This window comes from Monopterus albus, unplaced genomic scaffold, assembly GCF_001952655.1.
Source record: "Monopterus albus unplaced genomic scaffold, M_albus_1.0 scaffold83.1, whole genome shotgun sequence".
Lineage (NCBI taxonomy): Eukaryota > Metazoa > Chordata > Actinopteri > Synbranchiformes > Synbranchidae > Monopterus > Monopterus albus.
Genome location: NW_018127963.1, coordinates 289035 through 301369, shown reverse-complemented (window position 1 = coordinate 301369; position 12335 = coordinate 289035). Strand labels below are relative to the sequence as shown.

At 41.1% G+C, this 12335-nt stretch overlaps 1 protein-coding gene across 2 annotated transcripts in view; it reads left to right on the top strand.

Moving 5' to 3' along the window:
* Positions 1 to 11779, top strand: part of elovl1b (ELOVL fatty acid elongase 1b) — a 14110-nt gene extending 2331 nt beyond the window's left edge. Inside the window, exons 2-9 of one of the 2 annotated variants that reach the window (XM_020607027.1) lie at positions 6564 to 6641; positions 9016 to 9116; positions 9196 to 9386; positions 9839 to 9919; positions 10030 to 10086; positions 10184 to 10289; positions 10752 to 10888; positions 10995 to 11779. In XM_020607027.1, coding sequence (XP_020462683.1) covers positions 9047 to 9116; positions 9196 to 9386; positions 9839 to 9919; positions 10030 to 10086; positions 10184 to 10289; positions 10752 to 10888; positions 10995 to 11321 — 969 coding nt within the window. In that variant the 5' untranslated portion in view covers positions 6564 to 6641; positions 9016 to 9046 and the 3' untranslated portion in view covers positions 11322 to 11779. The remainder of the gene's footprint in view (positions 1 to 6563; positions 6642 to 9015; positions 9117 to 9195; positions 9387 to 9838; positions 9920 to 10029; positions 10087 to 10183; positions 10290 to 10751; positions 10889 to 10994) is intronic. The other variant, XM_020607028.1, reaches the window with a different exon arrangement.
* Positions 11780 to 12335: the final 556 nt, after the last annotated feature.

Genomic DNA, 12335 nt, shown 5'->3' with positions numbered 1-12335 from the left:
TTTCAAAAGATTAACATATTTATTTGACTCTTTGTTAAAATGGTTGTAAATGAGAAATACTGTCCCTTGGTCTTTATGAAGAGAAAGAGTCAGGGGCTCTAGTGGTGATATCACACCTAGAGCGGTGAGGATGTTGAATTTGTCTAAAAGATTCTCCAACTCGTCCTCACGACCACAGTTTTCACTCTTTTTACATAAGTTTGTCACTGAATTGTAGACACATCTGTGCTCTTCCTGACAGTAGAACTGTGGAAGCAAATTGATTCACAGAAGATGCAGAGTGACACGAGTGACAGCCAACTGCCACATTGACTCACTCCTATGTAAACATAGGAGTGATCATGTGTAATCATAATATTATGCCTGATTGGTGTATGTAACTGCAGGCCGTGAGAGCTTCTTGCAAGAAAATAAAGAATGGTAGGTTATTGACACTAATGCTTTTGTTACCAGTTGATGGCCTCCTCCTAAGACCAATAGGGATTACCCACTGGGTGTAGACCTATAAACATCAGCCAGAACTAAATTAGTGGGATTGGAATAAAGGCTTTTAGGTGGTTCTCTTATGTAAACCCTACAGTGGCATTTGATGATGCTATCCCCTCATCAGCCTCCTATGTCTACATCCAAGCTTCAGCCAGTAGTTACACCCTCTCTTTTTAAACAGTGTTTCTTCTGGTAGGACTGTCAAAGAATGTCCACCATTTACTTACTTGGTGATGTCTGGCATTTTAAGTGATCCTTGACACAACACTTTACTATTCAGTTATTTTGTTTGTTGAAGAATAACTCATAATAGTGTTGCTGATAACTGGCAGTGGATGATCCTGGATTTCTCCAGGGTCGTGTTCAGCCATCCCCTAGGGCGTTTCAACACTGTGTCGATGGGGCTCGGTGGCTTCATGATGGCGGCCTCTTGCATACTGTACAGCTGTCTTTACTTTGGATGTTGTCAGTTGAATTGGGGCCCATGTTGGCTTTATACAGTAAATTTAATTCTTGGCGGTGTGTGTTAGGCAAAATTCCAGCTCATGATTTTTACTCAAAACTCATGAGGGTTGGTGCTTGAATATTTCACCCATGTTAATGGATAGAAACTGCCTCAAGTTTGCATGCTGTCTATTACAAATGGCAGTGAGAGATTGTTTAAACAGTCTGAACCTCCTGGGTCCAGCTCTTTTGGGACAGAGCACTCCCTTGGTGATATTTAAGGACAGAGTTTTAAGTTGGATTCTTGCTGTGGCTGGAAAAGCTTTTTAATTTGGGCATATATTATGAATGAGAGTTACTGGGTAAGTCAAGGGTGCTGTTATCTGTTGTATAACCACACTCATTGGAAGAAGTGTGAAGTTTGATAGGGTTGTAATCAAAATTTCAACAATTTACACACAAGCTTGCTTGTATATCAAAATTGAGAAGCCAAAGTGAGACTTTCATTGATTTCTAAAACATTAACATGCTGTCATATAACTAAATAGCACTAATTCCATGAGATGAGATGGTGCCAAACCATTAAGAGCCTTAAAAACAAAAATCAATTCTAAAAGGGACTAAAAGCCAGAACGGGTTATATGCTCAAATATTCTGGTACTCGTCAGAAGACGAGCAGCAGCGTTTTGAACCTTCTGAAGATGAGAGAGGGAGGACTGGTTAACACCACAGTATAGAGCATTGCAATAGTCAAGTCGGAAAGTGATAAAAGCATGAATTGCAATCTCAAAATCATTAAAAGAAAGGAATGACTTGACTTTACTTAACAACCTGAGGTGGAAGAAGCTAGATTTCACAACTGAGTTGATTTGCTTATCAAATCTTAACTCGCAATCAAACAACACTCCTAGGTTTTTTACAGTCACCATCTGAAGATGGGAAAATAAGCAGGACAGTGGCCCTCGAGGACTGGAATTGGCCACCCCTGGTCTAGACCTTACTATTATTATAGAGGAAAGCCCAACAAATCCCCCTTGAGCAAGCACTTGGCGATAGCAGGGAGCGAAAATTCCCTTATTCATTAAGATTTAAAAAGTTAAGTGCTTAGTATTCTTAGAGCTGAACTTGTAATTGGGATCATAACTGATAGAAATGATGGCCAAACTTGTGTATATGTAGTAAATAAATGAAGTGGATAGAGGAGAGGGAGAAAAGAAAGAAGAGCAACAAGACTCAACAAGCAATCAAGCACCGGGCAGGTTGATATGGCCGGTGACTGCTCATCAGAAATGTAGAGCTCCAGAGCCAGGGCTAGCTGCAGCAAGGCAGGTTTGTTTTCTTACTGAAAGTAACATGTGGATGCATTGTGCTTGGCTCATTTCATTCACTAAATGGTAGTCTGTCATTTTTATCATACCGCACATTTGTCTTGCATAACTGGAAACCAGCAGGCATATTCAAATCTATTAGGGATGAGTGCAGGCACAGCTGCAGTATCACCCAGAAACAATCATGTATCCTTACAGAATATTCAAATGCAGCAACAGACAAGGTTATAGAAGAAAAGGGTGTCATTTCTTCTTCAGGAGAGGCATGTTATGTGTCCTGAAAGTAGATAAGAAATTGCTGCAAAAATGTAGGATACTCCCTTTTAATTCAGTGTCTGAACTTTTAATGTACTTGCACTAAATGCTTAAGTGTTAAATGACTACAACAAGAGGTCTTTCGAAGTTAGATTTAAGAGGTCTAAAGACAGTAATTGACGCTTAGTATTACAATGGTTAGTTTGAAATGTTAATCTCACTGGGTAAAACTAAGATTAAACAGTCAAACTTGTGAATACATGATTATATGCCAATACCATAGCTAAGTCGATAGCATCTGTCAGTAATGTTAGTGTTGTCTTTAGCTTTACTGTGCGTGCACGTGTGTCCAGCCAGACGAATTGAATACCCTACATGGTTCAGACCACTTTTTGTGTTTTATGCCCCAGGTGTGTACTGTGAAATGAACACCTCTTTAACTTGACTCCAGTGATATTGAAATAATGACTCATTTCTATGATTTCTTATTTTGACATACTGTGCGTCATAGGGCATACCTGTGTGTGTGTGTGTGTGTGTGTGTGTGAGAGAGCTGAGCATGGTTTGAATGACTTGGATCTGGAATTGTTTTCCTCTCCCCTCTAAATTGTCTCTGGATGGCAAAGCAGCAGAACAAGTTTGCATGAGATTTGAGTTTGAGCCAATGTGGAATGAAACATGCCAGTTTTTGAATGTAGTTCATCATATCTCAGTTGTTTTTAAGAGGGTCATGTCAGATGGATCTGGACTGAGAAGCAGTGGTGGATGAAGTACTCGGATTGTTTACTTAAAGCAGAATAGCAATACCAGAGTGTAAAAATACTTAAAAGTAGTAGCATCAAAATATACTGAATGTGCCAAAAGTAAATGTACTCATTATGCAAAATGGCACATTTACATTAATGTATTTTATATTATTAGATTATAATTACTGATGCATTATTGTGTACATCACATTTAATGTTGCAGCTGGTAAAGGTGGAACTAATTTTATATGCTTTCAATTTGAATTACTGCTAAGTAACTTGTGAAATCCAGTGCCGCTGAGTATGTTGGGGGGGCTCCTCCTGAAGTCTGCTGTAGTCTCTAGCATGTTCACCCCCAGGTTGTTGTGACTGCACAGGGCCAGCTGCTCAATCTCCTGTCTGTACCCAGATGATCTCGAAAGAGACATAGACTCTTGTGTGCATTGTGACCATTTGCCTGTGAAATGTAGTGGAAGTCAAACTATGGAGTAGCAGAAAATGAAAGTACAGATACCTCAGTTGTACTTGAGTAAGTGTTCTTAGCTACTTTCTACCTATGCTGAGAAGACTTGGGGTGGCAGTGACAAGAGTATTGCCTGGTTTCCTCTCTTTACTTTGTCACCTGCTGACCTCACTGGAATGTGACACTGTTTTTGCCATGTGAGGCCAGTATTCAGTTAGGTGAATTTTTATTTTATTTTTTTTTATATCAGTTTTTGTCTTGGTGTGCAAACAGGTTTCTGCCATTTAAAACTTACTGCTGATCTGTTAAAGTTGTGAGCACAAAGGAGCTATAACTGTTTAGTTAACAAAACCTTCAGAACGTTGTTGGACAAACCACCAGTAACTTGAATTAAATTACGAAGTCGGTCCTGACTGATCTGACTTTTCGAACCAGATTGAATCCTTGTTCATTTTCGTACACTGCATTGGAAGTTCTTTCGCCACATTTATTAACTTGATCTGAGAAGCAGACGGGGACGAGGCTTTGGCTGAAACGCTGGACTCCTCACACCAGTGTGTCACATGCTGGTGGAGATTCTGGGAGACTTGTGCTCACTATATTTACACTTTCCAGGTCAGTGACTCATCCTGTGCAGATTGGACTTGATTTAGAATTCCACTACACTCAGCACACAGTGTAAGAGCTACATTAAATCAGTTGAATGTGGCTGTCACATGTTTGCTATACAGTACACTCTGTCAAAAGTTTGGACACACTTAATTCAATGAGAACAACTGCCAAAGATTAATTCTGCATTATCAATCAAATCCAATGGATCCATACTCTAGAAGCGCTTCAGCTAACGTGCATTTAACACACTCTGCTGTAGCTTGGCCTGTAATTAAGATGGACCCTTGAACTGTTCTGGTAAGATGCACAGTATAACTGCCTATTATACCCTAAAAGATGATCCTGATCAAGGATTTTAGGACACGTTTTGTGGTGTTCTGGATCTCATTTTTCACAAGAGGCAAATTTGCATGAGCGAATGTTGTGCCTTTGAGGAGGTACATGCACTGTTAGTTGTCATGTTTTGTTTTGGGGCTTATATCAGAAGTCAACTATGGCAACAGTAAGAGTAATACCTACTTTTGTAAACCACCATAATTGTCATTTCCATATCCTTCCATCTTTATGTTGCAGCCTTGTTTATTTTGCAAGGTCAAAAAGGGGTGTTGACTTCACAGGACCAGATTGGTATCATTGTTGAAATGCCTCTGTCAGCCAGAAAATGATGATCCATTTTGTTGTCAGGTCTGTTTTTGTGATTTAGAGGAAGAGGAGGAGGGGCTAAAATCCTCTGGAGTGCTGCCACCACTCCCCCGATCCCCCCAGGGCCAGAGTGACTGGTCAAACCAGCCCAGTCAGTCAGATGCAGTGCAATACTGAGGAGAGGATCCATAATGACAAGATCAACTGTGCAAGAGTTTCTCTTGTCTGACTTTGAACAGCGAAATTCAACTGTTTTAACACACAAAACGAATGGGCTTTTAATAGCAGTTTTAGACTGCTAGAGCTCATTGTACATTGTATAGCTTTTACTTAGTGTTCAATCTAAATTGGCAAGATGCTGTATATATTTACATGGCTGCTCTGCTCTTGTGTTGGTCTGAAAGATTGAGCATTGCTTCTCAGATTGGTTGCAGACATATGGCCTGGTTTCTGAAACTCAAAACAGTTTTGCTCATGGCACACTGACTAGTCACATTCACAAGTCTGAGTAAATTATGAATGAAACTACAGTACAGGGCTTCCCCGTGCCTTCCTTCCTGTAGTGGCCATTTACTCGTTGCAAACTACTGTCATCGTAATGCTTTATTCCTTTCAGTTCATTTGGGTGTGGCCGTGACACTAGAGGGGTTTCATGTTGTGGAGAGCAAAATGTTAAACACACACTGTAGAATTTTAAGTATTATGAGTCATGTATTCCTTTTGGAGCAGTCCTGTTTCTGCCATTAGCTTCACTATCCACCCCTATGTAAATATCAGTTTTATCACTATTTATGATGCTTGAGTGGGTTTTTTGCCCTCGATTAGTCTTATCTATCTTGTTGTGCTCTTTGAGTTGCAGTAAACTGGACATTTATAGTCTTTTGAAGTTTATGAAGCAAGTGAATGATAGGTTTAGTCCAAAAACAAACAAACTTGTAGGAAAGAACTTTTGGCTGCCAAACCAAAAGGGAGTTGTCGGCACAGGTTAGACAAAGTAGTTGGGAACTGCTCCTCGACTTGGTGTTCTTTCTGGTCCCGACATTGATTATTCCATGGCACAGCAAAGAGTCTAGTTTCGCTCTCTGGGTGTTGGCCCTGGTAGAGTCAGTTAAGGCATAACAATGGCCCCCTTCATGATAGTAGAGAGTCTCCACTGATTTCTTGCTTGTGAATATCAGCCCACCCCTGAGAGAAAACTTTCAGGGCCACTTCAGAGGTGTGTGTGTGTGTGTGTGTGTGTCAGCCGGTAGAGAGAGAGAGAGAGAGAGAGACTCCCACCTGTTGAAGTCAGGGCAGTGGTCACAAAAGAAGCCAGATGCATTTTTATGTGGGCGTCCCCCCTCCCCCTACTGTATGTCGTCTCAGACGGACGCTCTAGCTCTCTCTCCGCCTCTTTTCCTCCCTCTCCTTCTGTGAGCTAGTTATTCATCCACTGTGTGAGTCAGGGAGGGTGTGGATTTGAAGATTGCCGTACCAGTCACACTGTCACTTCACTTTACTGTGTTCTCTCTCTCTCTCTCTCTTTCTCTCCTGATCTGTTTTCCCTCTCTCTATACTGCTGCCACCCCTGCTTGCCTGTCCTTGTAGTTTGCAGAGGAGCTCTGCTGTCCAGTGAAGGAGTCCACACTGGTTTTGATGATATCAGAGGAGAATTCTACCGTCAATGTAAGTTGCTCAAAGTTGCACATATGGTGAAGTGTGTGTGTGTGTGTGTGTGTGTGGAGTCTGCCCACATGTTGAGCAGCTCACGGTGTTTTTTTTTGTTTGTTTTTTTTTTAAGCTCCTCTCCTTGGGGAACTTTTCTGTTCTTTTGGTGGTTTAAGATCTCAGGCTGGTTTTAAAATGCCTCTCTTAATAACGATACCTCACGATTCCTGGCTCCCTTTTTTTTTTTCTCCTCTCCCGTGTTCATTTGTTCATTAACTCCTACCTCAGGGTGAGCTCTGTTTTTCCATATATGATTTATTGAACTGGTTCTCACAGGAAGGTTCCTCCTCCCTTTCCACTGTACTATATCTGCTTGGTCGATGTAACTTTGTGTGCGTTTGCCAATCTAATGAAATGGCTTTTAGTCTGGTCAGGAGGATTAAAAAATGCACATCCTGCATTTGTTCTAGGGCTTCTGAATTGTCACTTTGTGCACTTGCACTGAACCCAGAAAAGTGGTGCTTGGTTCTATGTGTATACAAACTGACATGATACTGTCTGACATTCGGTGTTATGAACATAATGGGAACTTAGGCAGAGGTTGGACTTTAAAAGCTGCTCCTGACTGATGCCAGATTTAACCAGTGTGGTGTGGTCAAAGTGCCGTTACAGTAACAGGATTTACCACTGACCTGACCACAACATGATATCAATTTAACTGTTCAGCATTTTTCCTCAGAACAAGACACTGCTCCAGAAAAAATGATGGTACACTTGATGAAATGTGAGGCACCTGCCCAAATTCCTCAACATTGGTTCAAAAACAGCCATCTTTTCCCTTTGGGGAAAACACTAAGGGCTGTGAATTGATGACTTCAATTTCACCATGTCAGCAAAAGGAAAGTGTTTACTAGTGTCAAGTGTGACTGTCACAAATTAGTCTGGAATGCCAGACTCACTCGCTTGAGAGTTTAACAAGATTGAATGGAAAGATAGTGGTGTTGACATACCCCTGTGTTAATGGAAAAACACTGAGGTGAACAAAGTGCAGGCTCTCTACATTAGGAAGGAATATCCAGTCTGTTCTCACTGTGGGCCTGTGTTGTTCAGAAACGGTCAAGTTTGACACAATGAATGCCAAAATACTGAGGACACAGTTCAGTGACCTTTTATTGATTTTAATTAAAATCTTATCACAAAGGAGATAAGCAGATCATGGGGTTATCGTGTTGTGAGTGCTTTTTTTTTTCTGACTGATGCTGAAATCATGTTGACACTCTTAAACTTAAATCCAGTCCCTTGTCAAAATGTACAGTATAGTTGAATTGTTTATGCTGGCCAGTTTTCCAAGGAACACCTGTGTGATCTTGGCTCCCTGCCCTCTGTTCTGCTGGCTTGATTTTTATTGTCTTTAAGGATGGTTTGTTCTTTAATCCTTGGGCAGTGAAAACTTGGATTGTCTATCAAACAATGGCTGCCTCTGGATCCAGTGTGCAGAGAGGAGACCGCACCCTGCATCTGCTACTTGTTGTGAACAGAAGTGTGTGCAGGTCTGAAAACCACAGCAGCATTAGTGTGTGCAGACTGCATGGCATACTGACATTATATTGATGAACACGTGTCACAGTATTTGTAGCCAACCTGATTGCTTCACTTTGAAGTGGCAGGGGGGCAGTAAAACATATCAAAAGGAGAAGTCGGTTTAAGGAACTTGAAAATTGGTGTCAGAGTTCAGCAACTTTTTGCTTTACCACTCCTAGTTGGATTTTATTTGAGGAAAGCAGACTGGGTTGGGTATTGACTCAGTGACGCTTTACTGTAGGATGAGGGATGTTCTCCCAGTTTCCTGTGGCACCTCCTCTCTGATAATCAGGCCATGTTGACGAGTGGTTGGGGCTGGGACAAGAGTTCCTGTTGTGTGGGGTTTTTTTTTTGTTCCCCCAAGAGAGAGGGATGAGCTACTCTGGCCTAGTGATTGAATTTCAGTCCCACTGAATCAGGAAATGTTAGAAAATGATCCTCATGAAGGTATTTATTGGTCACAGGTAATCGCCAGCAACACGCATGCAACAAATTAAACACTTTTTTTTTTTTTTTTTTTTGTCATATTTTTATAATTCATTCTTAAAGGCAAACAGATGAAATTGTTTCAATGTCACTGTAAATTTTACTCCATAGGGGGAAAAGGTGAGTCTGTTATGTCAAATGTTTACACATAAGGATTGAAACCTAAATGGTAAGCAGACACAGGAGGTACATATTCAATTCCCAACACTTCTAGAACAACTACACTTGAACCAGATGTGTCCAAGAAGTGCATCTTTATTTTCTGAATTACTGACTCTGCTGTATTATACTTTGAAACTAATAATGAGCGTGTTGTATTTTGCAGATAACTGGGTCACAGTGTTAAGACAGCAAACATGCTTCAAGAGATTCAGGAGTTTGGCTCACATGCCATAGAAATCTATGACTACCTCATGGCAGGATGTGGTAGGTCATTTACCAAAAAAGATAAAATACAAAAAAAAAATGACTCTTGCTTAGTTTTGTCTGTCTTTTTCCCTTATAGATCCACGGATTAAGGGCTATCTACTGATGCAGAGTCCCTTTCCCATGACAACAATATTGCTGTGCTACCTGTTCTTCGCACTTTACCTGGGACCTCGCATAATGGCCAATCGCAGGCCCTTTCAGCTAAAGGAAGCCATGATAGTCTACAACTTCTTTCTAGTGGCTCTGTCACTATACATTGTCTATGAAGTAAGCCACCGTTTAACTCTGCCCTTTGTTTTTTGACCATTTCAAAAATATTCACAAAGTGCTGCTTTTTAAATAGACGTGGCTAAATTTGTGTAGTTGTATTTTTATTATGGCGCCGCTATGGCCGCAGCTGGAGGCGCATTGTGTTTTGGGGTTGTCTGTACAAATCTCGTGAATGCAATATCTCAGGAACACCTTGAGGGAATTTCTTCAAATTTGGCACAAGTATCCACTAGGACTCAAGGTTGAACCGATTTAGGTTTTGATGGTCAAAGGTCAGTGGCCTCATGTCTGTCCCATACCTGTGAATTTGACTGGTTGGTGGAGGCATACACCTGTGAAGCAGTAATTCTAGTTATTTGTAACACTGTTTTTAAAATTTCCTTATTAGGTCAAGGCTGCTAACTAGAACCATTTTGTTCCCAGGTAAATAAAATATTCTTGTCTTTTAGTTCATGATGTCTGGTTGGGCCACAACATATACCTGGCGATGTGATATAATTGATACCTCTCACAGTCCTCAAGCACTACGAGTAAGTTCCATAAAGTCAGTCCAGTTTTGACTAGTTCTAAATGAAATGTAGTGGCCTTGTACTTGGTCACAGATTAGTCTCCTGCTAACTCAGTCTGTTCCCGTCACTAGATGGTCCAAGTGGCCTGGCTGTTCTGGTTCTCAAAGATTATTGAGCTCATGGACACAGTAAGTCCAGTCCATTTAACATGACACTCGTTCATATTTTGGGTCTTAAATGTTGTCAGAGATGGGCTTTAACTGACCAACACCCTCTTTCTGTTAGATCTTCTTTGTGCTGAGGAAAAAACACAGTCAGATTACATTCCTACACATCTTCCACCACTCCTTCATGCCCTGGACCTGGTGGTGGGGAGCCAGTTATGCTCCTGGTGAGTACATATTTTAGCATTGATCAGGCCACACATTTCTGTCCAAACCGGGCCCAAATGAAATTCTTTAATTTGTCTGAACCCTTGGGTACAGACGTGTCCCATTGCACTTGGTTTGGGTATCCACACTCTAGTATACATTGACAGTCTCGACTTTTTAAAGAGTCTGAAATGTCAAATGGAGAGATGAAAGCAGCCAGGGTGTAGCTTAGTTTATTCAACATATCAGTCTTGTTAATGTAGACCTGTGCAGTCAGCAACCATGCCCTACTTGAGCCCTTCAGGGAACCTTGTACAGGTTGCCTCTAACACTCTGAATGTTGTTTAGTCATTGTGACTAACAATGATTAACCAAGGGTCTGTGTAAAACCTGCATGATTTCCACATTCTTAATTTCTTTACAAGGTCAGAGGTTATTTGGCTACACTGGTAGAGTCAGTCTGTGTTCAACCGTTTCCACAGGTGGAATAGGATCTTTCCATGCCATGGTGAATTCTTCGGTCCACGTCGTCATGTATTTCTATTACGGCCTTTCTGCTGCTGGACCACGCTTCCAGAAGTATTTGTGGTGGAAGAAATATATGACCGCCATTCAGCTGGTGTGTGTGTATATGGTCTTTAGTACAATGTTCATGTCTGTTTCTGCTCCCAAAGCACCAAGACATTCCTCAAGTGCTTTGCTGACTACTGCCTTCTTCTCAACAGACCCAGTTTGTCCTGATTTCTCTCCACGCTACCCAGTATTACTTTATGGACAGCTGTGACTATCAGTTCCCTGTGATCATCCACCTCATCTGGATGTATGGGACCTTCTTCTTCGTGCTCTTCTCCAACTTCTGGGTCCAGGCTTATGTGAAGGGTAAGCGGTTGCCCAAACAGAACATTAAGCAGTGTCAGAATGGCACAGCTGTATACACAAACGGTAAAACCCATGAGAACAGAAACGGCATCAACCATGGAGCCACCATGAGCAACGGCTCTGCTCACCATGAGAACGGCAGCGCTCACATGGGCAAGATGAAGAAGGCCTAGGACGTCTGGAAGGAAACACCCAAGAAGTATGACCCTGTGAACCTGTTGAAACTACTACAGATTCCAAAGATAATTTTTGGCTGTTTCTTTTCCTGTTTTTAGTTTTCTATGCAAAACATGAGGAAATGACATGGTCAATGACTTCCACTGTAGAGGTCCCACATTTGGTTGATTGGTTTCTTTGAGTTGGGGGATCCATCTATGGAACACAGTGTATGAAGAGAAGATGTTTAGACCTAAATGTTATCTTCACTGATGTTGCAAGCAACCTCCTATTTATGTGTAACACTGATGGCCTTTCACCTCATTTGCCGTCACTGCTTATCTGGACCCCCCCCCCAACTTGAATAGTTTTTGTTAAGTTTTACCAAAAAAAACTAATTGTATTGGTATGCCTTAGCCTTTCTAAATGTATGTATGTATTTAAAAAATGCCAATAAATTCCATTTTTAATTATCTGTAATGTTTTTTGGAGTATTTTCACTTATAGAATGAGTATCTACTCTAACTTGTTGAAGTTTTACTTGCCAGGCTTTAGGGAAGACTGACTGACCTGCTGCTGCAACAAAGAGAGAAAATATTTGCATCGCATGCTTGGGCCTCTCGTCTATCCCAAGTATCTGGACTAAGTAGGAGGTAAACAAAAGACCCATTATGCTTTGTCAGAGGAAGACAAAGAGCGTCTTGCAGACTGGATCCATCCACCAAACTCGGCAATCAGCTAGGGGTCATTTTCATTATTATTCTGAAGGGTGTACTTTATATTTTAATCTGTAAATGGGTGCAAGATAAATAAATTGGTCTGCTGACTGCAATGATGGCTTGTTACAGTAAACTGACAAGGGGTTTGTGAGTACAAATCTGAAAGGTTGGAACTACCCATCTATGGCAGTGTATTTTAGAACTTGTGTGAATTTTTAATTGCAGGGTAATTTGTAATTATAGTTGAACAAAAGAGAAATTTTCCCTCTGAAATTTAACTATAGGCCAAGTATAATATAGTGTACAATGGCA